Genomic DNA, 14600 nt, shown 5'->3' with positions numbered 1-14600 from the left:
TAAAATTATTTCTTTCTCTTTATGTTTTGTATTATTAAACATTAAATATTTTTTTTACAAAAGTTTGACATAATAAAATAATGTATATTAAATGGCCTTGATCAAATTACAGGTATTTGCAACACAATTGTTCCAAATATTTCATTTAATTTAATAACAGGAAAAATGGGATACACTTAAAAGTAGCCTGTTTGTAAACAGTCTACAATGGTATGAAATGTATTCTCAAATTAATCTTGATGTAATATTTCTTAGTGTGAAATACATTTGTAAATTTAATGATATATATCTTTTCAATTGAATATATGAAGATTTCTTCAAAGCTTTTGAACATCGACTTAATTTGAAAAATATTAAATTTAACATTTTAATATGCAATTTAAAACAATTTTACATGAATAGATGTGTACTTCCAGAATTGTTCAATTCTAACGAAATCATGCCCTTGTATTCATCAACTTAGCCTTTACTACAACATCAACGTTCAATATTTTTCTTGCAAAATAGTACCTTGTTCAATTTACATAACATTGTCACTCAGAATATCAATTTAACAAGGCCCTTTTAAGGTGGTACCTAACACTACAGGGAGATAACTCTGTAAAATCACATAAACGTTTTAATGACGTTGTGTTTTTAAGGGAATATTAAGCTTTTCAATGATCAAAATTAGTGTTTGTCAAACTGCTATATAACCAGTGTATTTTTTCTGATAAAAAGCTTGGTTCAAATATTTTGAAATTTTTATATTTTTGTCAAAGGGTCAAAGTAAATACTTTGTAAAAAATTTATGAAAATTAAACGAGCCAAATCAATTTGAGTGAAAGTGTTGGGTACCACCTTAAATAAGACCTAACAATGTTTGCATAAGACTCTGAATCAGTCAATTCTTGCTTCCACTGAATACTGGAACAACATTTATCCTCTACTCCTTGTACTTCAGGCTAATGCTATCTTAATGCTGGTAGATTCAATGTAAATATTGTCTCTCCGTCATTGCCACAGATTAAAGCATGACCTGTAATGTCTAATGAATTAATGGGAAGTGATTTGTCAGATAATAATGATGTGATCTCCATTTTGTTCTTAGCGATTTCTGTTTCTAGCCAGGGATTGACTGTTGTTTGTGACGGGAGAGAACCACCACCAGATCCTGCACCTGGAATGGAATTCAAAATAAATACATCATTTATGTAGACTTAAGTATATATCCAACAAACAAACAAAAGATTTCTTTCTTTTAAAAATCTCTTAAACCTAATATTATTTACCTTGCTATTTTTTTTAGTGATTAAGATTATAACACAATGTTGACTTCTGTACCCCTATTTTTGAAACTTTTACCTATTATGTCTGTTTATTTTGTTCAAGCATCGTTTGGAATTTGATGCGACTGTCATACAAGTGAGGGGTTAAGCAAGCTATAAAACCAGGTTCAATCCACCATTTTCTACATAAAAAAATGCTGGTACCAAGTCGGGAAAATAACAGTTGTTATCCATTGGTTTAATGTGTTTGAGCTTTTTATTTTGACATTTGATTAAGGACTTTCCCTTTTGAAGTTTCCTCAGAGTTCAGTATTTTTGTGATTTTACTTTTTACTTATTTGAAGTGCAGTCTGAGTACTGAAACAATTATATGGCCCGAGAACACAGTTATTTCGTAGTGCATTGCTTTTAGACCATAAATTCAAATTAAAAAAATCGCACCTGCTCTTTCTCAAAAAGATTTTTACAGTGTAGTGTACTACCAGTGAGACAAATAACATTCAAATTATAGAAACTTCTACCAGCTCTAACCCAAAATATTGACAATTCTGTGTTAAGGGGGTGTAAAATTCAGTTTGACAGCTTCAGACGTGATAAAATTTGACCTTTTTGAACTGGACCAAATCACTACTTAACATAAAGATTCAGCACCCAAATTTTTTTAACATGTAATTACATCCCCCTACTTAATATGTCATGCATTTAATATCAAGAAATAAATTGGGAAAGTGTATTAAATAAAACATGCAAGTTATACACTGTTTACACTAGGGACTATATTCGTAGACAACGAAAACCAAAGGACGATAACTGTGTCCTTGGACCATATCAAAATTCCAAATTTACAAAGTCTAAGTGAAACAAAACTTAATGTCAATAGCAGTTTATATTGAGAGATCTTGTTAAATAAATATGTAGTGTGAAAATTGTCTGATCCTTGCCACAAAACTTAATTTAAATATTTTAAATAAAGAAATCAACCTTTTTCTTAACAAGAATGTGTCAGTTTTAGATCTACACTATGTTCAAACCAGGTGAAATTCATGAAGTAATATGAAGAACAGTTCAAACTTACCTGTTCCTGAATAATGATTAATTGCTGCCATAGAAAAGGAATTTATTTGTGTGGAATCCCAATGCCATAAACTACCATCATCCGAACATGTAAATAAATGGTCTGGACTTGTTTTATGAAATTTTAACTCCCACACTGAAAAATAAAACAAGAAATATTAAAATAAAAACAAAAATCAAGTTTAAAAAACTTATGCTTAAAATACAAGTTATACTCTAAATGGTGAAAACATTGTTCAATCTTTTGGAAATTCTGAATTGTGAAACAGATCTTTTTAGTTTGTTGGACATACAGATCATGCACCATTTTTCACCCATTACAAAAATATACTGTGATTTCACTCATTTTCATGGGTACTAATTTTCATGTATTGAGAAAAGATTGATATTTGATTTTGTGGCTTTGACAAATTCTGTATACACGCGGTGTCTTCCTCCTATTCCCACTTTTTAAAAATACTATTCCTTCTATTCCCACTTGCAAATAACAATAGATGTTTTGATAAATAATTTGTTTTTATAACAATCAAAGTTAATTAGAATTTCACCTAAGATTTACCTGTATTTTTGTTTAAAGCATAACATTTTTGGTACACTGTTTAGGTATAATTACTTGTTTATTTGTAATATATTTCTTTTTCATTGGCTAGAGGTATAGGGGGAGGGTTGAGATCTCACAAACATGTTTAACCCCGCCACATTTTTGCGCCTGTCCCAAGTCAGGAGCCTCTGGCCTTTGTTAGTCTTGTATTATTTTAATTTTAGTTTCTTGTGTACAATTTGGTAATTAGTATGGCGTTCATTATCACTGAACTAGTATATACTTGTTTAGGGGCCAGCTGAAGGACGCCTCTGGGTGCAGGAATTTCTCGCTACATTGAAGACTTGTTGGTGACCTTCTGCTGTTTTTTTTTTTCTATGGTCGGGTTGTTGTCTCTTTGGCACATTCCCAATTTCCATTCTCAATTTTACAAATATTCCTCCAAAACTGACTTATGAACTCATATCAAGATATATCTGATTAGTGCTGACTTAAAGACAACTCACAAGACTTTATTAATAAACCTCAGACACATAGGTGTACAAGAGGACATCATATATACATGATATACACGTATACACATTTTTATACTCATTACATTCACACTAAACATAATAATGTTACATACATGGTAAAATATAGCAAACTGTCAATTTACAAACTTCAATAACATTCAACTCAAAAAAGACTAACATAAATCACAAGTATCGTGTAAGAATTTTTTTAAATATTGCTAAGTTTTGTAAAGTTCTACATGACAAAATGTTAAAAGCTGTTTCAATTTGTACTCCGTTGGATTTGCAGTATAATATTGTGGTATATATTTATTTCTAAGCAGTTTTATTTCCTGTTTTTGACATTTGAAAGATAATGAAATTCATCTCCTATTCTATTTCCACAGAGATGACAAATTCATGCATTTTTTGGTATTTCGGACCATCTTCCCGTTTCTACACATACAAATGTACGCTTTCCTACATTATAATGATGAATTTTACTTGCATATTATGAGGACCTTTAACTTAATAAATATTTATTTTTTATAACTGCTTTGCTTTCTTTCAAAAGGTATCCTTAATTATTTCCGGAAAAGTAATAATTTATTTTTTCACGTGGAAAATAGACTTGTATACAGTGATTGTTTAATGTTTGTGCTACAATGTGTGGTTTGATTTAGTGCTGTTATATAATTTATGTTATATTATGCTTGCTTGAATCTACAGTTGAATTTGTGTTATAAAAGTAATAAAAATAATTTACTTATATTTGTTTTAATTTTTTCATATTTATTTTGTTTAAAAAACCAACAGAATTCATACAGATGCATTAATATTACCTGTTCTAATAAAAGAAAACACTGGTCAATTAACAGTTGATTAAAAAATGTTTGTACAGTATAATCCTTTGTTTGCACAAGTTTTCCTCCTATTCCCACATGAAATTTTACCTTTTTTTACAAGATTTATAAAAAGTGGGAATAGAGGGAATGAACCATACACGCCAATAAAACATTTGAATTCTTGTGTCACCTTACGCTTTCTTTGCCCATGAAATCTACATAAAGTGAAATCCCTTGATTGGTAATGAATCTTCTGTAATATATTTCTTTACAAAATATTATACTGATTCATTGATTTCCTATGACTGAGGAATAATAGAATTGTCCTTGATACTTAAATATATTGTTTTAATTTTTTACCAAATTCAACATATAAGCCGACTAAAAGCTTGTAGTTTGTTTAACAATTAAATTGTAGCTTACCAGTACTTGAATGTGCCTCCATGAGAGATACTGGAAATTTATCTTGCCGTAAGTCCCAGATCCCTAGGGTACCATCATCCCCACCAGTAGCCACTATATGGGACTGACTAGGATGCTTATCCACACATTGTAAAGGGGTTAAATCTCCAGTCCTGAAATTTTACCAATTATACAGCTTTTGAACTTTGATATTATATGGATATTTGTTCAAAGGGTTCAATCTTCAAATAAATATAACCTCAGCAATTTTAAATTTTGGTTATGTCAACCATCATACTCAGTGGTAAGTAAAAAAAATATACAAATTGCTATAAACAAGGGCTTAAACTGTCTAAACTTTTCACTTAACTTTTGAAAAAAACAACTTGTGCATGTAGTTCCATCAACATTGAATAATTTAGTAGCATGCTAAATATTTATATACAAAAATGTTTATAACAAATCACTGGTCAACTTGGTGAAGAATTACTAATCAAGTGCTTGTTGGCTTTACCAAGCAATACTTGAGTACTCACTTCGAAAATATCTTTATATTGGAAACACAAAATATACCCATTTTAATATCATATTGTCTTAGGGCTATTCCAGAAAAATATGTATGGGCGGGTTGGAAGGCACTTTTTGTCAGCACCCGCCATCCAGACAAATGAAATTGAGACTTATAGTGCATTATAGAGTGAAAAGTTGCTCCGATACCCATCACCCATGTATTATTAATATAATGTGCCTTCCAACCACCCCCCCCCCCCCCCCTACATTTTTTTCTGGAATACCCCTTATGCAGTAATGGAACTAAAACATTTTTATCATGTTACAGTTGATGTGCTCCTAACCACAGGAGGAAGTTACAGAAAGAAGAAGAAGCTACATACATTTTGTACCTACATATAAATATATGATACATTTAATGTATATCAGTTATTCATTGTACATGTTGTTTACTTACACAGACAAAGTTTGGGCAGGGTCATCAGATTTACTCCGTAAGTCATATATTTTAAGTTGGCCTGTACTATTTACGGTAAGAAATTCAAACTGTTTCAGGAATATAACACCATTTACTGTACAGCTGTCAGCTTTTCCTGTGGAAAGAAAGAGTAACATGTCTTTTTATAACTGAGAATATAATCAATTGCGCAGGAACATAATAAATGACAATAGTTTAATTATTCATTATAACATTTTCCACACAGAGTTTAAAGGGGGAATTAATACCATACTTGACACCTGATCAACATTTAAATTCTACTAAAAATACATTGCATAGGTTTCTGAAGTTTTGCTGTAGTTTCAGAGGATATTTTTTTTAATTGGTTAATCAGATACAAAGGTTGCCTATTTGAGAGTTTCTGAAGTTTTCATGTAGTTTCAGAGGATATTATTTTTAATTGGTTAATCAGATACAAAGGTTGCCTATTTGAGAGTTTCTGAAGTTTTCATGTAGTTTCAGAGGATATTTTTTTTAATTGGTTAATCAGATACAAAGGTTGCCTATTTGAGAGTTTCTGAAGTTTTCCTGTAGTTTCAGAGGATATTATTTTTAATTGGTTAATCAGATACAAAGGTTGCCTATTTGAGAGTTTCTGAAGTTTTCCTGTAGTTTCAGAGGATATTATTTTTAATTGGTTAATCAGATACAAAGGTTGCCTATTTGAGAGTTTCTGAAGTTTTCATGTAGTTTCAGAGGATATTTTTTTTAATTGGTAAATCAGATACAAAGGTTGCCTATTTGAGAGTTTCTGAAGTTTTCATGTAGTTTCAGAGGATATTTTTTTTAATTGGTAAATCAGATACAAAGGTTGCCTATTTGAGAGTTTCTGAAGTTTTGCTGTAGTTTCAGAGGATATTTTTTTTAATTGGTTAATCAGATACAAAGGTTGCCTATTTGAGGGCTATGATCATGATGATTTGCATTTGATCACAATGTTAAAATTAAATGATACTTCCATTCTGACATTATTCCTGCAAAATTTAGTTTCATGTATACTTAATCATGATATGTCTACATCTCTACCATTAAAAATTTGTCAATAAATATTTCAATCTCAGATGATAAGCAATTCACCTTTTCAGAAACTAGAGGACTATGGGTAATCTCATTGTTCGTACACCAAAATGAAAATAACGTTATGTCATTGGTTGTATATCAATTGTTTAGAACGTTTTTAACCAATCACAACGTTTTGGTGTAGGCTTTAGAATATTTTACCTAGAATGCATTAGATTTTGAAACAGGGAATTACTAGACAAAGAAATAACTACTCTGTCTGGAAGGCACAAAAGACTTTGTGTAGTATTTCTATCTGTATCCATCTGATGAGTTCAGACATTTTTTAATAGATTTTTATAGTTCTTTCTTAAGTTGTTATGTAACACCCAGATTAGCGGGAGGGTTGGGATCCATCCAACATGTGTAACCCTCCACATTCTGTATGTATGTGCCTATCCCAAGTCAGGAGCCTGTAATTCAGTGGTTTTTTGTTTGTTGATGTGTTAAATATTTCTATTTGTTCATTTTTTGTACATAAATTAGGCTGTTAGTTTTCTTGTTTTACATTTGTTATTTGGGAGCCTTTTATAGCTGACTATGCAGTATGGGATTTGTGCTCATTGTTGAAGGTAGAAGGGTGACCTATAGTTGTTCATTTTTGTCATTTGGTCTCTTGTGGAGAGTTATCTCATAGGCAATTAAACCACATCTTCCATTTTATATTTCTAGAATTTTTACCTATTTTGAAATCACTCTCAAAAGAAACAAGTGAAAAGGACAAAATCTAACTGACTCCTAAAGTATGTTATGTTTTCACAGGAAAGTCCTTAGTACTAATCTACCCTTGAAACAAACCTATTGTTCTATTTGGGTCTTTCTGAGCTATATTTAGAATATTTATCCTGCCACAAACCTATTGTTCTATTTGGGTCTTTCTGAGTTATATTTAGAACATTAATCCTGCCACAAACCTATTGTTCTACTTGGGTCTTTCTGAGCTATATTTAGTACATTAATCCTGCCATCTTCACCAGCTGTTATTATGCAGTCTTCTCTGACGGCCAGACAGGTACATGGACATGGTTTGTTACAGTGATGATGAAGTCTCTCCCACTGATGGGAGTTACCAAGTGTCTAAAATTATAAATATGACAAGGTTTATTACAGTGATGATGAAGTCTCTCCCACTGATGTGAGTTACCTAGTGTCTAAAATTATAAATGTGACATGGTTTGTTACAGTGATGATGAAGTCTCTCCCACTGATGTGAGTTATCAAGTGTCTAAAATTATAAATATGGACATGGTTTGTTACAGTGATGATGAAGTCTGTCCCACTGATGTGAGTTACCTAGTGTATAAAATTAAAAATATGGACATGGTTTATTACAGTGATGATGAAGTCTCTCCCACTGATGTGATTTACCAAGTGTCTAAAATTATAAATATGACATGGTTTGTTACAGTGATGATGAAGTCTCTCCCACTGATGGGCATTACCAAGTGTCTAAAATTGTAAATATGACATGGTTTGTTACAGTGATGATGAAGTCTCTCCCACTGATGTGAGTTACCAAGTGTCTTAAATTATAAATATGACATGGTTTGTTACAGTGATGATGAAGTCTCTCACACTGATGAGAGTTACCAAGTGTCTAAAATTATAAATATGGACATGGTTTGTTACAGTGATGATGAAGTCTCTCCCATTGATGGAAATTGCCAAGTGTCTAAAATTATAATTATGACATGGTTAATTACAGTGATGATGAAGTCTCTCCCACTGATGTGAGTTACCTAGTGTCTTAAATTATAAATATGACATGGTTTGTTACAGTGATGATGAAGTCTCTCACACTGATGGGAGTTACCAAGTGTCTAAAATTATAAATATGGACATGGTTTGTTACAGTGATGATGAAGTCTCTCCCATTGATGGAAATTGCCAAGTGTCTAAAATTATAATTATGACATGGTTTGTTACAGTGATGATGAAGTCTCTCCCACTGATGGGAGTTACCAAGTGTCTAAAATTATAAATATGGTCATGGTTTGTTACAGTGATGGTGAAGTCTCTCCCACTGATGTGAGTTACCAAATGTCTAAAATTATAAATATGGTCTTGTTTATCAAAGTGCTGTATGATTCACAAAAAATAACTGATGTCCTGTTTATTAGAAGAGAACATGGATCCTTTCCCTACTCTTTCCTTTTTTATCATCATGAATTGAAGAAGAAGTCTTTAAGGAGTGATGTAAAATGAATTTTCAGAACAAGCTAGTTTTTACCCTTAAACCATTTGTTTTCAAATTTCAACTCTTTTGCAATGACATTGAAAATAGGAGCTATATCTTCACTTCATGACAGAAACATACAGTAATGTTACAAAGCCTACTAAACTTATCTTTCAGAACCCATTTGTTCGGACTTTTGTGATGTTTATATAATGTTACTGTTCCAAAGAACTCTTACCTGTGAACTTGTGTGATGTTTATATAATGTTACTGTTCCAAAGAACTCTTACCTGTGAACTTGTGTGATGTTTATATAATGTTACTGTCCCAAAGAACTCTTACCTGTGAACTTGTGTGATGTTTATATAATGTTACTGTTCCAAAGAACTCTTACCTGTGAACTTGTGTGATGTTTATATAATGTGACTGTTCCAAAGAACTCTTACCTGTGAACTTGTGTGATGTTTATACAATGTTACTGTTCCAAAGAACTCTTACCTGTGAACTTGTGTGATGTTTATATAATGTGACTGTTCCAAAGAACTCTTACCTGTGAACTTGTGTGATGTTTATATAATGTGACTGTCCCAAAGAACTCTTACCTGTGAACTTGTGTGATGTTTATACAATGTTACTGTTCCAAAGAACTCTTACCTGTGAACTTGTGTGATGTTTATATAATGTGACTGTTCCAAAGAACTCTTACCTGTGAACTTGTGTGATGTTTATATAATGTTACTGTCCCAAAGAACTCTTACCTGTGAACTTGTGTGATGTTTATATAATGTTACTGTCCCAAAGAACTCTTACCTGTGAACTTGTGTGATGTTTATATAATGTGACTGTTCCAAAGAACTCTTACCTGTGAACTTGTGTGATGTTTATATAATGTGACTGTTCCAAAGAACTCTTACCTGTGAACTTGTGTGATGTTTATATAATGTTACTGTCCCAAAGAACTCTTACCTGTGAACTTGTGTGATGTTTATATAATGTGACTGTTCCTGATGATGAAGATGATACAATATGATCTTCTGAAATGAACTAAAAAATAAAAAGAACTGTGATGAATAAATATATGGAAGATCATGCTCCTGCTTGCATATATATATCTTATAAAGTTATAAAGGAACATAGCTGACAACAATAACAGCGATGCTACCCAAAGGACTAGGTCCAGTAAGTCCCCTTTTTGGCCCCATATTATAGCAGTTTTACAAAATTGTTAAAATGTAAACTTTATTTATATATTGGAAAGGAGAATGCTTCTGCTACATAAATATGGACTGTTTTTGACAATACAATGCATATATATTGGGTACCAGCAACAGTAAGTCATGCTAAATTACTTATTCATGCTAAATCTTCACAACTTTAACAATTTAGTTAAATTTTAGACGGTTTCTGTCTTAAATGAAAGTGGCCGCATATATGTGTTCATTCCTAATATTGAAATGTAAGTTGTATTTGATGATAATACATAACATATATAAAGGTTGAGGATGAACACGGATAGATTTTTCATGTTTTAGCTTGAATCAGAGCGTTTTAAATGACTAAATCAGTTGCAATCGTTCACAGAAACTAATTGAATCAACTGAAATAGACACTTAAGTGTTTAAAAAGTGTCCAAAATCTTTTGTCAGATGAACCTGAAATGTGAGGCCAAAATCGGCCCTTACCGGACCTACTCCTTTGTACTTGATCTGAGTTTTGTGGTAATACATGTAGGTATTGTGTATGTATAAGTTTCATAAATGTCAGTAAAAGTGACACCCGCAAAATTCAAACTTGATCTGTATGTTGTGTTACATTTTTTTAATAAGCATTGCATATAAGTTGTATAACACTTGGTTGAGGCTAAATTATGATAGAGATTTGAAAACAAAAATATTTAGCATTTTTTTATCATTTGTAAATGGGCATAACTCTAGAATGGTTAAAGTGACACAACCAAAATTCAAACTTGGAGCGCATTACTTTCTAACCAAAATTTTGTAAACGTTGTATGATGTTTGTTGTTGTTTTCTAAACGCTACAAAAGTAGAAACAAATATATCGTTTAATCTTTGTTTACTGACCCTAAGGCTGTTTGAACTTTCAATAATGCATGCACATGTTGTTGGTAAACAGACTTTTTTACAAACATAGAAACAAATTAAATACATCATTTAATCAGCTTTAAGTTAGAAACAAATGTAGCGCTTGTACTAACAAATGATGAACGACAAACTGTAGACGCATTTCTAGCCAGTGCATAATTTGTCAAAGTTTATGTAAACTTTGCAAACGTATGTTAGAAACAAATGACCAAAACATGCGTACGCTTAGCCGTTTGCATCAAACAAATAATCAAAACATGTACACGCTTAGCCGTTTGCATCCTTTGTGTTAGAAAGAAATATACTCTTGATCTGTTTTTTGTGGTAATAACATTTTCATAACATTTTGTTGAGGCAAACCAAGGTTAGAGAATGGAAACCAACTTTAGGATGTACGGACGGACAAAGGGTATAACTTAATGTTCCCTCAGCTACTACAGCGGGGGCAGTAAAAACATGATATACAATGTATGTCTCATTTGTCCTCAATAAAATCTGACTGCCACAAAATAGCACAACCTCATTTGTCCTCTACTAAAATGCATGAAATTATCTGATACTGGATTTAAAAATTAACTGACTAACAACATATGAAGGGTTTCTATTTGACAATGATAACATACATGTACAAAATGTATAACCCCACCGCATATTTGTGCCTGTCCCAAGTCTGGAGCCTCTGGCTTTTGTTAGTCTTGTATTATTTTTAACTTTAGTTTCTTGTGTATAATCTGGAGTTTAGTATGGCGTTCATTATCACTGAACTAGTATATACATTTATTTAGGGGCCAGCTGAAGGACACCTCTGGGTGTGGGAATTTCTCGTTGCATTGAAGACCTATTTTTGACCTTGTGCTGTAGTCTGTTATATGGTCCGGTTGTTGTCTCTTTGACACATTTCTATTCTCAATTTTATGTATATAAACTGTATAACAAACCTCTAGCCCTGTTACATCTCCTATATGAGAGGCCTCACAAATAGGTATTGGGTCATTATCAACATCCCCTTCTGTTCCCCTGCCATCTCCATCATCAAATTTCTTTTCTCTATTAACTTTCCATAAACATACTTTATTTTCCTGCAAAAGAAAAGATTTAAATTTAACATACTTCAATCACCCTAATTTTGTCCAAAACAAATCATAAATAACTTTCTGTGTTAAGCTAATATGTATCCTGCTTTGTGAAAATATGCACTGTATTTTTTTCCCTTAAATAAGCTCAACCTGAAAGGCCTCTATATTGTACATTATCATTTTTTCTAACTTTTGGGTTGTATTTGATGGAATGGCGTTGGCACACTTGCTCCTGTAGAAGGCAATATTAATTTAGTTAAATACCAAGAAATACTTGATGAACATTAGAGGCTTATTAGCTCAGCAATTTTGGGTAGGTCATCCTTTTTTCCAAGATGACAATGCTCCTGTCCATCATTGCACAGTACACCCACAAATTTGTAGCTTAGAACGGAATACATTGTTAGCTGGCCTGCACAGTCATCAGACTTAATTTGTGCCCTTGAATGTGATAGAAAACATTTGGTTATACAATGTACATTGTATATAAAAAGAAAACTTCAAACACGTACTGGGATGATTAAATCTACAAAATGAAATGTTCGAAAAAATTTATCGTATTTGCATGATTAGGGTCAATATTACGCCCTTCGATATTCATTGCTTAATAAATACAATTCCGAAAAGGATATTAAATGTAATCAAGCTCAAAGGACATCTAACAAAGTATTAAAGTAAGTTTTATAAATTTGTTGCATATTTTTATTGCATGCTACATGTACGTGTATGTACAAATGTATGTGAGATTCAACTTTGTATTACAGGTTGTCAAATTAAACAGTTTTTATGTTATTTATATGTTTTTATATTTGGTCAAAAGCTCCTTAGAGCTTGTTTTGTATATTTGTACTTATGCAGAAATCAAAATAAAATTTTCTTACATGTACATGTATCTTAATTTTCTATTTTTTTGTATTTCACTGGTTGATTTATTTACAGCGCAAGCTTGAACTTTGCAACACTCATTTTCAAAGTAAACATGCCGCCATCATGGCCATTGTGACTTTTTGCATTTCTCTGTAGGTGAAAATCCATTATTCAAATTTATTCTGTTCACAAATTTCCCTCTGAGGAAAACTAGGCTTATGCATGAAATTAAAACATTTTTTAACCTCTAAGTTGAAACAAGAGCTATCCTGGAACTATCTTCTATAAATGTAGCATCAATAGAACACTTTCGAGTTTGTCCGTCACCAGATAATCTCATCAATAGTGCACGCCTTTATGTCAGACGTCATTTACCAGATAGAGGGGATCGCATGCATCCCTGCACTATAAATGCTCATCAAGTGTCTAAGTTGTCGTCATTGTGGAGGATAAACTAGAAATAATATTTTTGCACTTAATCACAATTCTGGTGCCAGCTCCACCAGCGGACTATTTTGTCATACCAGCACGACCCTAGCGAACGATCAAAGCCAAAACATATTCAGACTGTGAAACTGACAATATCATCGAACGTCAAGGTCATCAATAACACCAGAGGACTTAAAGTACCAAATATAAACAAACCACAGAATAAACATTCATTTTTTATGGAAACAACTATTCACTGTAACCAACTACCAGATAAAGTTGTGCATGCAGGTTCTGTAGAGGCATTTAAGACCACTCTACAAGAACACCGCCCATAACAACGGCGCTTTTCTCCACCGTGTATAAAAGCCTAAACAGGATTCTACACATACATGTACCACTATAGATACAGACAGAATTCCCTAATGACAGCAGTGCTGAAAGACAATAGACGTATTTACACTTTGTATGCAAATTTGTCCGCCATTACGTAAAATCACACAGGTTCCTGTAAACTTTGACATCATAATTTAAAATATTTGACGTCACAATTTAAAGGTGATTGTTGCTTGACGTCAAAAGGTGATTTGGAGTCGATCTAAGGTCATTCTGGGGCAAGATACAGCTAAATACCAAAAGTGTAAATACGTTTATTAAAATGACATGAATGAGAATTTAATTTGCCGAATAATTTGTGCACTTAAGCTTTATAGTTTTCCAACCACTTACTCAACATTTGAACAGAAGTGATGACGCCCCTAAATGCAAGAATGATGTTCATTAAAACCAAAGTTCTTGACGGAAATGAGTCTAAATAGAAAGTTGTCTTAATTTGTCATAACATCACTCATCAGTCATCACTTCTCTTAAAATAACAAGATGCCATAAAATAATCAGTTTGACTTTCTTTTAGTAACCTATTAAATCATTCCTGAATGGATCTTCATTTAAAAGTCATATGCAGTCTATAGCTATAGCTCAAATACATATAATTCGAGAATAACAGGGAAAATGTAGCAAATTGTTAAAGTTTTGTGTTTATATGGTTTATATACTGTAAGAATCATTCAGTTTATGATATATAATGACCTCATCATCCCAGCTTCCTGTGACAAATGTGTCTGGTCCCTCAAGACTATTTTTTATAATGTTTTTCCATCTGATTTTGCTGATTTTCTGTGAAGCAAATGTTGCTCTTATGTCAGCCATTTTCAAAATTTGCACATGGCGGGAACATCCGGAACGATGCCGGATTTTT

The 14600-nt window shown here is 32.3% G+C and overlaps 1 protein-coding gene across 1 annotated transcript; it reads right to left on the bottom strand.

The window, feature by feature from the left end:
• Positions 1–14592, bottom strand: LOC139491708 (nucleoporin Nup43-like). The gene is made up of 8 exons (XM_071279537.1): positions 14432–14592; positions 11909–12049; positions 9835–9912; positions 7607–7769; positions 5592–5727; positions 4646–4797; positions 2344–2478; positions 1–1159 (listed from the first exon to the last, which is right to left on the bottom strand). Exons 1-8 carry the CDS (start codon positions 14549–14551, stop codon positions 951–953), a joined length of 1134 nt encoding a protein of 377 aa, XP_071135638.1. The 5' UTR covers positions 14552–14592; the 3' UTR covers positions 1–950.
• Positions 14593–14600: the final 8 nt, after the last annotated feature.

The sequence above is a fragment of the Mytilus edulis genome, chromosome 10, assembly GCF_963676685.1.
Source record: "Mytilus edulis chromosome 10, xbMytEdul2.2, whole genome shotgun sequence".
NCBI lineage: Eukaryota > Metazoa > Mollusca > Bivalvia > Mytilida > Mytilidae > Mytilus > Mytilus edulis.
This window is presented reverse-complemented; position numbering and strand designations above follow the sequence as displayed.